At 64.8% G+C, this 15,976-nt stretch overlaps 3 protein-coding genes across 5 annotated transcripts; 1 reads left to right on the top strand and 2 right to left on the bottom strand.

Moving 5' to 3' along the window:
- Positions 1–4: 4 nt before the first annotated feature.
- On the bottom strand, positions 5–10,286 carry CHLRE_02g093975v5 (uncharacterized protein). Of its 3 annotated transcripts, XM_043059480.1 has the most exons (18): positions 9,691–10,286; positions 8,959–9,050; positions 8,738–8,761; positions 8,322–8,639; positions 7,619–8,159; positions 7,353–7,491; positions 6,779–7,018; positions 6,168–6,641; positions 4,487–6,002; positions 3,878–4,332; positions 3,442–3,706; positions 2,445–3,305; positions 2,174–2,295; positions 1,844–1,979; positions 1,554–1,652; positions 1,250–1,381; positions 712–1,062; positions 5–503 (listed from the first exon to the last, which is right to left on the bottom strand). In XM_043059480.1, exons 1-18 carry the CDS (start codon positions 9,965–9,967, stop codon positions 237–239), a joined length of 6,309 nt encoding a protein of 2,102 aa, XP_042927115.1. In that variant the 5' UTR covers positions 9,968–10,286; the 3' UTR covers positions 5–236. The 3 variants fall into 3 exon arrangements, with proteins under 3 accessions (XP_042927115.1, XP_042927116.1, XP_042927114.1); XM_043059481.1 differs by lacking the exon at positions 8,738–8,761; XM_043059482.1 differs by lacking the exons at positions 5–503; positions 712–1,062; positions 1,250–1,381; ... (12 more) ...; positions 8,738–8,761; positions 8,959–9,050 and adding an exon at positions 9,435–9,598.
- A 100-nt stretch (positions 10,287–10,386) lies between these two features.
- On the top strand, positions 10,387–13,592 carry CHLRE_02g093950v5 (uncharacterized protein). Its single transcript, XM_043059479.1, has 3 exons — positions 10,387–11,307; positions 11,670–11,951; positions 12,158–13,592. The coding sequence occupies exons 1-3, from the start codon at positions 10,663–10,665 to the stop codon at positions 12,326–12,328; spliced, it is 1,098 nt and encodes a 365-aa protein (XP_042927113.1). The 5' UTR covers positions 10,387–10,662; the 3' UTR covers positions 12,329–13,592.
- A 2-nt stretch (positions 13,593–13,594) lies between these two features.
- On the bottom strand, positions 13,595–15,936 carry CHLRE_02g093900v5 (uncharacterized protein). The gene is made up of 5 exons (XM_043059478.1): positions 15,096–15,936; positions 14,761–14,914; positions 14,542–14,607; positions 14,240–14,317; positions 13,595–13,966 (listed from the first exon to the last, which is right to left on the bottom strand). The coding sequence occupies exons 1-5, from the start codon at positions 15,767–15,769 to the stop codon at positions 13,838–13,840; spliced, it is 1,101 nt and encodes a 366-aa protein (XP_042927112.1). The 5' UTR covers positions 15,770–15,936; the 3' UTR covers positions 13,595–13,837.
- Between the last annotated feature and the right edge of the window lie 40 nt (positions 15,937–15,976).

Below are 15,976 nucleotides of genomic sequence, written 5' to 3'. Positions count from 1 at the left end.
TCTGGAGGGACAATTATTACAAAGTGGTCCAGAGGCGAGGGCCTAAGCTGGACTCATCGTGGCAACCCGATGAGATGAATTGCCCACGCACCCGGACCAAGCGCCCGCACACACCATCACACGCTGTACCCGACCCAGCCGGGCGCGCTCATTTCCCGAGCATCCTGCGCTGCCCACTAGCTATCATCAGTATGGCCGTGACACCAGCTTCTCGACGCCTGCGCAACCGAAAGCGCCTAAGCGAAGTCGCGGGCGTCAAAGCGCGCTCGGTCATAGAACGTCGCCTCAGCCACGTTCGCGCCAAACTGCCGCCCTTTGAGCGCCACCTGCGCGCGCTTGGCGCCAACCGTGTCCTCGTAACACAGGAACACTAGCCCCACGCCGGGCGGGTCGGCCGCGCCCGCTGCCCCGGGCCGCGGGATCTCCACACCCACCAGCTTGCCATACTTGCCCACCTCCTCAGTGATGTCATCCAGCAGGTCCGCATACTCGCCGTCGTCCAGCTGCATGTGTGTTTGTGTATGGTGTGGTTAGCGTGAGGAATAGTTTCGGAAGGTTATGGAATTGATGCGAACGTGTTGCGCTTGTGCATTGGAGCGCATGGTGCACTTCGCATGTAATAAGTGCAGTGCTACCCCTGTGCCCCAATCAAGTTGATAGCCAACTGCTTCACCACTACGGCAGTCAGCACAGCGCGCACATCAGACTCACCAGGTCGTCCCTTGAGACCATCTTGGACAGCCGTACCACCGTGTGGCCCCCGCCTGCAGGGGACGTTGCTGCCGGCGGTGACGCAGCTGGCTGTGGTACGGCAGGCTGTGGTACGGCGGGCTGCGACGCTGCAGGCTTGGCGCCCGCCGCAACCGCCACAGCTGTTGCAGCAGCGGTGAGTGCCGCGCGTGCTTGCGGTGATGGGGCACCGTTGTTGGCTCCTGCCCCACTGCTGACCAGCGCCGCCTGCTGCTGTTCGATGAGCGTCTGCAGCGTGAGCGAGGTCTCGGCGGAGGTGTTGGCACGGCGGGCAGTGAGCGGCTTGCCCTGGATGATGAGTGCGGACAGACCCTGTGGGATGTGTGGAGGCAATCAGCAAGCCTAGTGAGGGAAAGCCCACAGGTGGATGCATCAGACCACACGGGGCACCACGAAACGTAGCCACAATGAGACCAGAAACACGGCATGTCCTTATCAGTACCCAAGGTTTGGTCAGGCGGGATAGTCAGGCCAAGCCCGTGTCAGCCCTGTCCCGCACCTGGATGGCGCTGTCGGTGACGGAGGGGTCGGCGTACTCGCAGAAGCCGTAGCCCTTGGAGTTGCCGGTCTCGCGGTCCAGCACCAAGTTGAAGGCCTTGAGGGTGCCGAACGCCTGCAGGATCTGGCGCACCTGTGGGGACCGGCCGGCCGGGCAGACGTTGAGTGGGTGTGTGGTTACGCAGGGCCGGAAGCACTTGCAGTGGGCTACATGGAGGAGCCATTGGCACCCTGTCTTAAAAACAGAAGTCCCATCGTGCATACGACTTCCTACGCCACCAGCAGGCCCCCCTCTTTGGCCCCACCTGCTCCTCCGACAGACAGGCGGGCAGGCCCCCGATGTAGACCTTGTTGGGGCCGTCCTCCACGAGCGTGTTGATCACGCCCAGCAGCGCCAGATTCACCTGAAGAGGGCGACAACGCAAGTTAATTGCATAGCACAGGCGCTGTGATACGACGGGGAGAAACTGTGGGTAAACAGTAAAGGCATGCAGCCTCTGTGCTCTACCACACGCATGGTCACAGCTGCTTGGACACTGCGAAGGATGCAACAAGACGGGCTGAGTACCCCCAAATGCAGGGGTTGGCTGCTCACCTTGGGCGACGGGTCGGTGGGCCCCAGAAGCTTGGCGGCTGCTGGGTTGTAGTCGTGCGGCCGCCGCACCTTGAGCACCTCGCCCTGGCACTGGATGCCGTCAAACGCCATCGCGTTGGACGTCTCCTCCACACACCTGAGGGCGTATGCGGCAAAGGCAGACAAGATATTGGGACCGGCTTGCAGGTTGACCCTGACCAGCGGCAAGGATGGAACACAGGCTTGAATCTGGCGATCGGGAACGTGGCGCCGCCCAGGCCCTCGCCCCACCGCCATCGCCACGCCCTACCCACGACCGTGTCGCCCGACAGCCGCCGAAGCCGCCCTCACCTCATCTCCAGAAAGGCGAAGCGCTTGTCGTTGTTCATGAAGCACGACATGACGGGCGGGCCGGGCTGCGTGGTGGCACCCGAGGCCATCATGATCTGGTTGAAGAACTGAGTCAGCGCCACCTGTGTGCGTGCCACGTGTAAACATATGACTGTAAACGGCGCGTGAGCATGGGTTGATGACAAGGCTTGCAGGGCAGGTACAGGTGCCGCGGTACAAAAAGCGATGATAGCGGACAGAACACAACAATACTTTACCAACGCCTCCTCACCTCCGACATGCCTACAGGCAGGCAGCCGACGTACACCCGCCGCGCGTGCCGCGTCAGCTGCAGCTGCTGCGGCGCCGCCGGCATCAGCCCCGCCGCCAGCTGGGATGCGGCACGCGCAATCTCGGTTGCGCGAGCCAGCTCCGCCTTAATCTCGTCCTTGGTGCGCGTGTCGGGCGGCGAGTTGCCACGCGTACGCTTGAACTCAAGTGGCACGGGAGCAGCTTCGGCGGTGGCAGCGCCGACCCCTGCGGCGGCCCCTCCGGCGCCGCGAGCAGGTGGCGAGCGGCTGCGGCCCTGTGGGCTGCGCGAGCGAGAGCGCGACTGCCCTCGCGGCGGCAAGCGCCTGCCGGCCGGGCCGCTCAATCCAGTAGCCCCTCGAGGCGGTGATCGTGAGCGTGACCGTGACTGGGACCGGCCCCGATAAGGTCCAGGGCCACGATATGGACCGCCAGCGTGGCCGCCGCCTCCTCTGCCCCGGAATGCAGGAGCGCTGCCCGGGGGCCCGCGCGGCGGCGGCGAGCGGGAGCCGTCCCGTGGCGGCGGCGAGCGGCTGTGCCACGGCCGGTTGAAATGCCGCGGAGGGCCGCTGGCGCTGGCTGGCGCCCGCCCGCGTGGTGGTGGTGAGCGCGAGCCGCCGCCCCGGATCCCTGGCCGCGGGGAGCGGTCCCGGTCGCCTACGGGCGAGCGGGAGTGGGAGGATAGCCGCGGGCGCTGCTGCGCTGGCTGCGGCGACATGGAGCGGCCGCCGGGGCTGTAGCGTCGCTGCGGCTGACGGCCAGGCGGTGGGCCGTCGTCGTCACCCGAGCCGGAGACAGGACCTCCGCCGCGGTCGTCATCCCACATGCGCCTGTCCGCCCCGCCCTGCAGCACAAAACAAAACAATCCCATCATGCAAAACGAAGACAAAGCCGACCAAGCCGGACACGCTGCACCGCTAGCACTGCTGGCGAAACCAAAACAGCTACTTTACAAAAAGTCATTACGCAGCGCAACTCACTGGAGGTCGGGGCGAGCCACCATCGTCCTCATAGCGTCCGCGCTTGGCCAGCCGTCGTGGCGCCTCATCTTCCTCATCGCTGTGGTAGTCGCCGCCGGCGCCGTACGGACCCCCAGGGCCGCTGCGGCCACCACGGCCCTGGAACGCACCGCGGCCGCCACGGCCACCGCGGTAGCTGCCGCCAGGTCCACAGCCGTGGTCATCGTAGAAGTCATCGCCGCCCCCACGCCCACCGTAATAGCCGCCACGGCCACGGATAGGACCCCTGCAAAGGGGAGGGACGTAACAGCGCGTCAGGCAATGGTGCTGAAAGATTGCTATCATGCTGGGAGCAGGTATGGACATAGACAGAACGGACTGACAGCTTCTCGACGCTCAATAACGGCTGCTAAATATAATGCTTCATTTGTTCCCAGGCCACACAGCTGTGCCGCACCTGCCCCTTGCCCGGCCGCCTCCATAGCTGCTGTCATGGTAGGCAGGCCCCGGTGCATCCAGACCGTAGTCTCCTCCACGGCCGCCACGGCCGCCACGGCCGTACCCCCGCTCTTGGCCACCGTACCCTCTGTCATATTCCCGGTCCCGGTCGGAACCACAATCTTCCTCGCTGTCGTAGTCACGGCGCGGGCCCGGCGGCGGGCCGCCGCCAGTCGGCGGCCAGCCGCGCGGCCCAGGGCCGTAGCCGCCACCAGGCCCAGCAGGCTCATGGCGGCCATCCGGCCCACCACGCCGCCCGTCAGGCCCACCACCGTAGCGGTCCACTGGCGGGCTGGCGTCAGAATCGACGGCGCCGCGCGCATCACGGCCCCGCTCCTCGTCCTCTGCGGCCGCGCCAGCCTTTTTGTCCTTCTTCTTTTTGTCCTTCTTCTCCTTTTTCTCCTTGTCCTTCTCCTGTGCAGGCGGATAACAGGAACCGCGTGGCACCGTCAGCAACGCGTTGCTTACATGCAGCTCCAGCTTGCCCCTGTCCCAAGCCAGCAGTCTCCTGTCCCGTGCCAGCAGATCTCGTGGCAGCTCTCTACAACGGTACCCCAGTCCCGCTCACCTTCTTGTGCTTCTTCTTGTGCTTCTTGTGCTTCTTGGAGCTGCCGGTGCCCAGCGCCTCCACGTCGGCACCATCGCCCTCGCGCCCCGACACCGCCTGGCCGGCGCCAGCACCGCCTCTGCCGCCCTCTTCGCCGTCGCTAGCGCTGCCTGGCGTGGACGCCGGCGGCTTCGGCGACGGGCCCTCGTCCTCGCGCTCCCGACCCCGGTCCCCCTCTGCATCATAATTCCACTGCCGTCCGCGATCGCGATCAGTGCGGGGCGCACGCTCAGGCTCCTGCGTGATGTCGCGCTGCCTCTCGCGCTCCCAGCCCCGCTCATGGCTGCGGTCAAGCTCACACTCACGCTCCCAGTCCCGCTCACGCTCCGAGTTGGCGCCCTGTCTGCGCTCGCGCGGCCGTTCCTGGCCCCGGGGAGCCTCCCGGTCCCAGCCGCGATCGTGGGGACGGTACTGCTCACGATCGCACTCCTGAGCCGCCCCAGTACGACGCGGCGGCTGCTGGTACTGCGGCTGCGGCTCGGGCATTGCTTGTTGCAGCTGCAGCTGTTGTGCCTGCGGCACCGGTTTCGGCTCCTCAGCGGCCGCCTCCACCTCCATTCCTACTGCCGGTGGGCTGGGGCTGCGAGGGCGCTGCTCAGGTGCCGGCGCAGCAGCTGCAGGGTTGACGGCAGGAGCCGAAGCCAGAGAAGGCGACGGCAGGGGTGCGGGCGGCGGTACCTGAGCCTGCGGCGCCACTGCTGGCGCGCTGGGCTTAACCTCAACCCACATTCCCGCTGGCCCTCCATCGTCATCAGCCGCTCCGCCGGACGTGATAGCGGGTGGCCCAACTGACAGCGGCCGCAGCGCCAAGCTGGTGTCTATGATGTCTAGCTTGTCAAGGTCCTCGAACGCCGTGATGAAGTCGTGTGCGCTCTTTTCCGCCGCGGCCTTGGCAGCCGCCGCAGCCGCAGCCGCCTTTGCCGCAGCCTCCGCCAGTAGCCGCTCCTCCTCCTGCAACCGCTGCTCTTCCTCCATGGCCGCCATCGCGACGGAGGGCCCTGCAGCCGGCGCCAGAGCCGCTGCCGGTGCTACAGCCGCTGAGCGCTGCAGCGGCGGCTCAGCTCCGCGGCTGGCGTCGGCTGGCGCAGCCCTCTCCTGACCGCCATTGCTGAGGTCCCGGCTTCGCCTGACATCGCGCGCCCGCTCCAGGCCGCGCTCTGGCGACAAAGAGCCACGGCGAACTGGGCTGCGGCCACCTGCGTCGCGCTCGCTTCCGCGCTCAGCTGGTAGCATCATCTCATGCTCGGGCGAAAGGTCAGGCCGCCAGCGCTCCTCCGGAAGCGGGCCACCGCCGCCACGGCCCTCACCGTGCCAGCCGCCACGGCCGCGGCCACGGCCGCCGCCAGGGCCGTAGCCATCATACCCCCGGTAGCCACGCTCATCGTCGTAGCCGCTGCGCCCACCACCGCCGCGCCCACCGCCGCGGTAGCCGTCCCGCCATTCGTCATCGCGGTCGTCCCCGTGGTCATTGTACCTCCTGCACACAGGCAAAGGCGTGTCAGCTGGACGGGACTGCACTTGTGGCAGGTGTTGCGTCGCGCCAAGCGCCGTGGGCGCCAGTCATGCACTCCCTCTTGTACTTATCAAGACTGCTACCGTACTCTTGCTGCCTTCCTTGCGGATTGCGAGGTTAACTGCTTACCGCTCGTAGCCGCCATCACGGCCGGGGCCGAAGGGGCCGCGCCCGCGCCCACGTAAGCCGCCATCCCGGCCCATGTCATGCCCGTAGCCGCCGCGGCCGCCACGGAAGCCGCCGTGTTCCCCACGCCCCCGGCTGCCGGCTCCCTCGTGGTAATCGCGCTCCTCGTCCGAGTGCCAGGCGCCATCGCCGCGGCCGCCCCGGCCCCTGCCGGAGTAGCCGCCGCCCCGCCCACGCCCAGGACCACGTCCGGGCCCATCGTCGTACCCGCTGTCATAATCGCGGTCGCGGTTGTGAGGAGGGCCGCCACCGCCTCCCCGACCGGCCGGTCCACCACGGCTGCCTGGCCAGGGCCCACCTCGGCCGCCACGCCTTCCGAAGCCGCGGCCGCCACCCTCTCCTCCACGATACTCATGGTCGCTGTCCCCATCGCCGCCGTCGCCACGACCGCGGCGCAGCGGCTCGTCGCCCCACGGCCTGCATATGGATTACGGCATGAGTGTGTCAGACAAAGGTACGAGACCTGGAGACTGACCCCTGCCCCCTCTCAATCTTGGAGCAACAAACCTCAACGGTGACCCAAATCCCAGACACTGCTTGCCACTGTAGCTCACCGGCGGCCATCATCACTAACACGTCGTCGAGGGCTGGCAGAGCGGCTGCGGGGGGCGGTAGCGCCCTCACGGACCCGCGGGCTGCCCACGGCGGCTGAAGGAGGGACTCCGTCTCGCCGCGGCGGCCCCGGGCTCCTGCTGCGCCGGACCGGGCTGCGGCGGACAGGGCTGCGGCTGTCGCTGCGCCCGCGGCTCCGGCTCCTGCTGGCGCTGCGGCTAAACGACCGGCTCCGGCTCCGTCTGCGAGGAGCAGCAACATGGCATGCTTATTCACAATAGGGCGTCCCAACGCGAGTGCAGCAAGTCGGTGTCAGAGCAAGAACTGCAAACACGATACAAAGGCGCATTCCCATCTCACGCGCACGACCGCGGCGTGCCATTGCAATGCTGCAAATATTGCGGCCGGCTGCAGCGGTCCTCCGGGTGATCAGGGCTGGCCGAGCGGAACGCGGCGCGCTGCATTTTGTGCCAACACGCGTTCTTTCACATGGGAACTCTAGCAAAACATCTGTGCTGGCAATGCGCAGCTGTGCTAAGTCGGGACAACTCGCACTGCGCGCACGCCGTAACCCACCCGCGATTGTAGCCGCCCTCGCCGGCCCAGTCGCCCCGCCCGCGGCCGCGGCCGCCGTCGAAGCGCCCGCCGCGGCCGCGCCAGCCGCCCCGTCCCCTGAACTCGCCTCGGCCACGGCCGCGGAAGCCGCCGTATCCGTCTGCGCGGCACAGGCATTAGAAATGAGGCGACACGAAAAGCTCCATGCCGGCTTAGCCTACACGTACGCAAAACGTGACCCTGGGACCATCCCGACCCCACTCCACAGAGGCAAACCCACAGCACACCTCCGCGACGGGGGCTGTAGCTCAGACTGCGGCCGCGCCGGCCCGGACTGCGGCTCCTGCTCCGGCTGCTGTCAGGGCTCCTGCTGCGGCTGCTGTAGCGCCCGCGGCTGCGGCTCCGACTTCGGCTGTTATACCGTCCGCCCCGCCCACGACTCCGGCTGCGGCTGCGCGGGCGGCCATACTTCAGCTCGGCTGGCGTGGGGCCTTCAAACTTCGGCGGCAACGTTAGCGCCGCCAGTGGCGCATTGATGATGAGGCTGAGGTTGTTGAGGCCGCCGATCTGGTGCTTCTTGCTGGTGCCCCCAGCCGCGCCGGCATCGGCTTTGGCTTTGGGGTCCGGCTTAGAGGGAGGCTTAGAGGGAGGCTCCTCGGAGAACGCTGCGAGTGGGTCGCCGGAGTTGATCAGCCGCGCGGCGGCAGCCACGGCAGCGGAGCCACCGCCCATATTTGAGGCGGCGGCAGCGGCGGCGCCTGCCGCGCCCGCCGCGATGGCCATGCGCGCGCCACGCAGCGTATGCAGCGTCTGCTGCTGGCCCTTCCTCTGCAGGTGACATCGAGGCATGGCGCGAGCAATCGCAGCATGTCATATCCAACCCAGCAACAACAACAGCAAGGCCGCGCAACACGTGGTGCCCCTGGCACCTCACCGCAAGCCTCCCGTCTGCGCATGCTTACACCATGGACCCGCCCACCCGCTCCCCACCTTGCGCTCCGCCTCCTCCTTCTTCTTCTCCATCAGCTCCAGCATCTTCCGCTGGAACTCCGTCAGCTCCTCCTCTGGAGGGTACTGGTGGGCAGCGGCCGGCGGCGGCCGGTGCGCCTCAACAACCCCGGTGCCCGCCGCTGTGGGCTTGGGCTCGGAGGGAGGCGGCAGGGCCATCGCATCGTCGTACCCCCCTGCACCGCCACCACCACCCGCTGCGACATGCCCTTGGCCCGACCCAGATCCCGCAGACTTGTTCGCCTGACCGCCAGCTGATTTTGAACCATTTGCCTTTGCAGACGCGTTTAGGGGAACCACCTGCACACGAGTGAGGTTTTGAGGCGGCGTGCGTGAGGGCGGGCAAGGATGGATAACAGCTAGCGCTAAGCTTACGATGCCGCCGGTAACAGCACTGCATAATCAATGCCAGCCCTCTTGACCTGCAAGAAAGAACTCACAGCGGGGTCGGCCACCGTCACGCACGCAACCCACACGGGAGCCGGCCAAGCTGATGCATCCCAGCACATTCGTCAACAAAATTGCCCCTCCACATCAACAGAGGCGGTTAGCTGGTCCATGTGGGTCGCTGGCGGCACACCTACACGCCCCAATGCCCAACCGACATCGTGCTACACACCTGCACTGGTCGATCCTTCGCGGCTGCTGTGGAGGTATCTGTGCCTGCGGCTGCGGCTGCTGTTCCATAGTAATCATAGTATCCCGGATAGCCTGTGAACAACAGGAGAGAAAAGGACAAGCGCGACGCAGCGTCAGTGGCTTCCGGGGACACGACAGTTGGGCGGCAGTCGCCATACCGATGTGCCGTGGGGCCCACTTCAAGCGGCGTCAGGCCCGGGCCAGCACGAGCGTGGAGGCGCCGTGTGCAAAGTACTGCGGCTCCGATGTTAAAGCGCGCCTCTGGTTGTTGGTCTGGCTCATGGTTGGTGGATTGTCAGTCAAGGCTGGTGCTTGCTGTGCTGGATTGGGCATGAGAAGCTTGGCTGTGTGTTCATGAGGCTCAGGCGCTTAGCTTCTTCGGAGCTGCTGAAAGCACGAGAGATGACCTGCACATGAGTAAAAGCTGCGGGCTAAGCGACGTATGTCAAACAGGCCTTCAGAGGCCACACATTCAAAGAACACACTTCGGCACTCAACCGTTGGTACGACGCGGCGCGTCTCCGCTTGCCGGCCGGGTCGACATGGTCTTGGCTCGATTGCGGATGCTGCTGGCTGAAATGCATGCAGCTTGCTGCCAAACTGTATGAACTAGCCCGGTTCTGTACGTGAAGCGCATTTGGCGCCATCGCGGCAAATTGGTAACTGACGCCGCTGGCACGCCACACATACGTCTGCATGCATTGTCCCTCACCTGCATACGCTGAGTAGTAGTACGCAGACGTATAGTAGTCCGCGTATGAGTTAGGGGCGTAGCCCGGCGGATAACCATAGGCTGCCGCGTAAGCGGCGGGGTCGGTGGCGGCAGTCGCGGCGGTGGCGTCTGTTGCGGTCGCAGCAGCGGAGGCGTCGCCGGCATGTGCAGCTCCTTGCACTTCGGCCGCAGCGGCTTCCGCCACCTCTATCGGAGCAGGAGTCTCGTCCTCGCCGGGCGGCGGAGGGTCAAATTCGTCGTCCCCAGGCTCCGACATTCTTCTTTACGTCGAGAGCGCGGGCCTATCAGAAGCCCGCCCAAGCAGCTGCACAACTGGGAACTCTGTAAATCTTAGTAGGATAGATCACGCTAGAGCCATAGACGCAACGAGCACAGTGGAGATAGCTCGGGCTCCAGACCAAAAGCTGGACAACTAGCGTGCATCGCCTTCATTTGCAAGTATGCGCATTGATTAGAGCAGAAAGTTTGGGTTCAGTGCTTAAAAGGCCGGTTTTGGTGCTGCAAGTGTCTCGGTGCAAGAGCGCGGTTCCCTTGGGGTTTGCACACCTAAAGCTACAGTATCACAGACTCACACATGTATTCTTAATAAATTGAGACGTTTGGCCTTGCTTGCGACGCTTGCCTCGCTTCTGGACTATGCATGGAAACTTGCCCTCATTGCGCCGACGGCCAAGAATTCGGACGACAAGCCCCTGACAACAGTTGGCGCACTCTCGTACGTGAGCATGTGCAATTAACTTTAAGCAGTCGTCACTCTCCAGGACATCCGTGGCCCAAGTTCACCAATTCAGTTCACATTCGACTGCGCAACAGTCCGCTGGAGAGCGCCAGCTTGCCACCAGCTGCAGCAGTGGTACTCTTGACCACTCCACTTGCATAATTCAGGCGGCTTGCATTCCCAGCAGGCGTAAACTGCTTCTGGCCACCACTTGCTCTCGCCGACAACCCAAAATGGCCGCACATGGCCTCATGCAGCGCGCCGCTGGAGCCCTGACGTCGGCCAGACCCTCATTTTGCGCTGGACTGGGGCGCGTCGTGCGCCCTTCACTGGTGACCAAGTCTCCTGTCGCCGTCAGCGATTCGCATGGACTCAACGGCGCGACCGTCGCGACCGACGGCAAGCCCCACTCAAACGGCTACTCCTTCCACACATCGTCACCTTTCATCTTCGGGAGCCCATCGGCGGAGGACCTGGACGTCTTCAAGCGCGAAGCTGCCGGCCACAGCGCCCGCGACGACCACTCGCCAGTCAGCTTCTCCACGTCCGCCTCCAGCTCAGCTTCAAGCACCCATGCCTCGGGCCCCGCGTCCACCTCCACCTCCGCCCCCGAGCGCCCCAAGCACAAGTACCCTCGCGTGCTGCTGAAGATTAGCGGCGAGGCGCTGCAGGGAAAGAACCAGGGCGGCATCGACCCCACCGTGCTTAACCTGGTGGCGGAGGAGATTGCTGAGGCGCACCATGCGGGGCTGGAGCTGGCGGTAGTGGTGGGCGGCGGTAACTTCTTCCGCGGCTGCACCGCGCCCAAGGGCATGGACCGGGCGCAGGCGGACTACGTAGGCATGCTGGCCACAGTCATGAACGCCATCCTGCTGCAGGTGGGCAATAGGCTGCAAGGGGAAACGGGGGCTGTGGGAGCGGCTTGTGAGGCTTTGGGTGGGCGTTGCGTGAGGAGGAGGATGCGTACAAGGCGGTGGCATGAGCGCTGTAGAACCGCGTCGCAGTTCTCGGGTGGAGGCTGAGGCTGGGCTGCGAAGGGCAATGGGATTGGGATTTCTGGTCATGAGCAAGACGCGACCCGGCTTGCTCATGTGCCGGGTCGCGTCACTGCACAGACACGGAAAGCGGGTCATTCACTCCGCCTTTGCCATTGTCCTACCCCCGCACCTATTCCACCACATAAGTATGCAAGACCATGAAGCGCTTGACCATTAAACGCATGCCTGTCGGCTCTTCGCAGGGTGCGCTGGAGTCCCTGGGCGTGGAGACGCGTGTCCAAACGGCGATTGAGATGCGCGAGGTGGCAGAGCCGTACATCCGGCGCCGCGCCATCCGGCACTTGCAGGAGCGCCGCGTGGTCATCTTTGGCGCCGGCACCGGCAACCCCTTCTTCACAACCGACACGGCGGCGGCGCTGCGGGCGGCGGAGATGAACGCGGACGTGTTCATGAAGGCGACTAAGGTGGACGGCGTGTACGACTGCGACCCCATGAAGAACAGCCACGCCAAGAAGTACGACAAGGTGAGCGGACGGCGCGGGGCGGGGGATGCGTATACTGGGAGGTGGTAAGAAGGGGCTGAACACGCAGCGATAGATCGGGCGGTTGGGTAGTAGCGGAGGCTGAAAGGCAGGACTGCCACGGGCGCAGAGCTCCGCTATGTTGCTCCAGCTCGTGATCAACCGCGGTCCCTCCCTTTCCTTCCCTTTCCTCCCTTTCCCTTCCGCAGCTGTCGTACCGGCAGGTGTCGCTGGATGGTCTGGAGGTGATGGACGAGACGGCCATCACGCTGTGCAAGGAGAACAACATCCCCGTGCTCGTATTCAACGTCATGGAGCGCGGCAACGTGCTGAGGGCAGCGCAGGGCCACAGCGTGGGCACTGTGGTGGAGGGATTCTAAGCAGCCAGGCGCGAGAGCTGGAGCAGCAGCTGGAGTGGTCAGGAGTAGCAGCTGGAGCGGCCAGGAGCGGTGGCTGGACCTGCGTCGGGGGCAACAATGTGTGGATAAACATCCTTCGGCGGAAAGAGTGGAAGTTGTAGAGGCCGCGGTTCCGTTGGCGGAGGTGGTAGAGCGCGGCTTCGATGCCCTGTCCGCTAGTTCGGGTCACGGCCAGGGCGTCATGCGCTGTTGGGGCGCGGCGTCATGGCGGCGTCATGCGCAGTTGGGGCGCACGGACAGGGATGGGGAGGTCTCCTGCGCATGCAGCAAGCGGCAAAGCTGCGGCTCGTGTGTGGGAGCGCGTGTGCGTGTACCGGTATGTTGTGCCAGCACATTGACGTGCCGCCAGCACTCAGACCGGGGAGCGCTCCTGTGACCCTGTGAGTGCTGAATGCGAGAGCCCGCTTGTGAGTGCGAGCCGGAGAGCAGGCAGACCACATTTTGAAGATATACTCCGGACTGTCATGGCTCGAGGGGCTCTAGCCGGCTGTCCTTGCAAGCAGCTGCATGCTTGCGAGGATGCTTAATGGGCCTGGTCAACGTTGAGATTTTACGGCTAGGTGACGATGGCAGGAGGTGTAGGCATACTAGGGAAGGATTGCATCGAGTTTGTGCGTGTACGGCGGCACAAATCGCATCCAAATGCCGAACAGCTAGGCTTGCGGATGCTGTGCGTTGGAATCTAGCTGTTTGGGGGCTCTGTGCGGTGCGGACCTCTTACTCGGCGGGTTTGCACTGTGGGCGCGTCTGATACTGTTTGCGTTCAGGTGGTGGCAATTGGCATAGTACGCAGCATTTGGACAAAAAACGCAAGCCATGCTGTGCTTTAGTCGTATGCTTTTCAAGGCGCAACAACGGGCTTCTCATGGCGCATTTGTGCGTCCTGCCAGTGCTGAGCGTTGCTGGGTTGGTGTGTTGCGAGCCATGTATGGGGTGCCCCCTACAGTGTCCCCAAACGAGTTTGAGGCACGGGGCTGGATAGTGGTGCAACCGGTCATCAAGCATCACAAGCTCATCTGATTTTGTTCGATATTTTGCATGCGCTGTGGTAAGTAGTGTAAATGCCTGCCTTTCGTGTTCTTCGGCACCATGGACATCATCTCGGGCCCCGACAGTCAGCAAGGGTGTATGGCGACTCTGCTCCAACACCGTGCCACAGGGTCCCGTGCCCCGCTAAGACGCCGGCACGCTAATTGTACAGCCTGTACTGTAATGTTGTTGTGCTCCTTGGGGTGACGGTCAGCCCACTCTAGGCGCCGTGGCTGCATGGTGTCGTCCTGAACCAGCCTCTTTGCATCCCAACATCGACAGCCCACGCTGCCAGCCATTGCGCCTTCCTCACTGCTCCTCATACTCGCGCTGGCGTTCCCTGCCGGGCTGCATACGGTCATCCCCCCCACGTGCTGTACCAGCCCCCGGTAGCTCTCTAGCCCGCTAGCTCCCTAGCCAGCCAGTCAGCTATCTCATCCGCTAGTCGGCTGCCAGCCGTATCTTGTACTTGGCCGCCAGCCCGGACAGCGCGGCCTCCAGCGGCGCCACCACCTCGGTGCGCAGAGCCCCCAGCAGCTCGCTGCGGCCCGACTCAAGGTCGTCCAGAAGCTGCGGGGCGCGGGCAGGCAGAGGGGAGATGAATGTGGAGGGGTGGGGGAGGCGCAGGAGTGGGTGGAGGTGAGACGGAGATGGGGCGGAGGTGATGTGGGGGTGAGGTGGAGGAGTGGGTGGAGGGGAGTGTAGATGGAGGTGTCGGTGACTCGGTGTTGTGATGGCGGAGGCGGTGGCGTGTTGCCACACGACAGCCGGAGGGTGAGCGAAACGCATGATGTGGGTTTGATGCAGCGTTGTCAACGGTGTCGAGCAGTGGGCCCCACTCACCCCCTCCAGCATCTCGTGAACGTCGCGCTGCACAGCCGCGTGCTGACTGGCGGCCGTCTGCAGCGACTCATTGCTGGTCTGTGAAGGTGCGGGGGGTAGCCGTTCATGCAGAACGGAGTGATTAAATGGGGGAGGGTGCAAGGGTTAGGAGCGGCGCAAAGAATTGAGACGCATGGGACCCGTGGACAGGCCTTCACGTGCATGGGGGCAGGCGTTCGGCATCTTGGTGGAACCAAACACCAACAGGTGCCGTGCTACAGTATTGGCTTTGCACACACGCGACACACCCAGGTTCCGCTCACCTTGATGTGCTTCTCCACCTCCAGGTGGTCGGCCGCCGCGCGCCGGTTGAGCTTGTTAAAGCCCTCCTGGAGGCACGGGGAAAGCAAAACATGTACAGGGTTGCAAGCACTGGGCTGCATGGCGCCAAATGGAATGTGTTCGGCATATGCTAACCATCCACCTGATCAACCGTCGTTGTAGCTGCATAGCCTCTTCCGGTAATCCCTCAGCGCGCTCACCTCGATGGCCTTGATCACGGGCGCCATCATGGGGCCAGACACCTTGTCATTCAGCGCCGCCACCTGCGCCGCCGCCCAGGCACGCAGGCCCTCCAGTGTGGGCAGGCCGTCACGGTCCGTCGCAAGCGGCACCGCAGCGGCAGTGGCGGCGGCCCTGCACCATAAACATCATTGCGGACACGCACGGCCGTCACAAAGGGTTGATATACTCCCGTTGACCCAGCATCTCAGCCCGTTCTCACAACCAAGCATTACACGGCATAGGTCCCACCGCATACAGTCGGTCACGACCCACGCAGCAAACCCTTGCACGACAGCACGAAGGCGCCTCCTACCTGGGCTGCTTGCTGCGCCCCGGCGCAGCCGCCAGTCCGGCCGCCTCCTGCTTGCGCTTGCCGCCGCTACCGCCGGCCCCGCCACCGGCCGCGCCGCCCATGTCGCCGCCGCCGCCGCCCGCCGCCGCCGCCATGCTCGCCAGGGCTGCGTTGAGCTTGGCCGCCGCGTTACCGCCCCCACCACCATTTCCACCGGCGCCGCCGCAGGCACCCACATCTGCCGCTCCGCCGCCGCCAGCACCGCCTGCTGCTGCACCAGGGCCCGCAGCTGCACCGTGTGCTGCTGCGGCCGCGGCTGCATGCGCCCTCTGCGCGGCGGTCTGGCCGCCCGCAGCCGGCCGGCGCTTAGCCGCGGCCTGCGCCACGGCCTGCGCCTGCTGCTGTGCCTGCGCCTGCTTGCCACCCTGCTGCAGCCCTGCTCCCGCCGCGCCGCTGCCACCCGCACCGGTTGCGCCTGCAGCATTTGTGTTGTTGCCGAGGCCAGCAACTTGCCGCAGAGGCTGCAGCTTGGCGCCCGCCTTGTTCCCGCCAACCGCGGCCAGGTAGTTTTGCAGGTTGTCGTGTAGCAGCTGGTCCCGCGCGTTGAGAACATCGTCTTGTTCACCATCAGACTGGCCCAGGAAGGGCTCGCCTGCGGGCTGCAGCGCAGCCTTGGTTTTCGGCCGCGGTGCCATGGTTTCGCGCTCACGCCCGCGTCACCGTCCCCTTGGCACTCGCTAGTAAGCGTTTAGCTGCGTGTGAACTGGTTGCGTCAATGACCCCGAAAGGCCAGTCCAGCTGCCGAGGGGCTCAAAGGCCGAATCGGTGGAAGGACTTGCACTTGCAGAAAGGCTTTGGCGCCGATTTCTACTGTGTTGCTGCTGCGTGTGTCTGTGAAAGAT

Source organism: Chlamydomonas reinhardtii, chromosome 2, assembly GCF_000002595.2.
Source record: "Chlamydomonas reinhardtii strain CC-503 cw92 mt+ chromosome 2, whole genome shotgun sequence".
NCBI classification, from domain to species: domain Eukaryota; kingdom Viridiplantae; phylum Chlorophyta; class Chlorophyceae; order Chlamydomonadales; family Chlamydomonadaceae; genus Chlamydomonas; species Chlamydomonas reinhardtii.
This window is presented reverse-complemented; position numbering and strand designations above follow the sequence as displayed.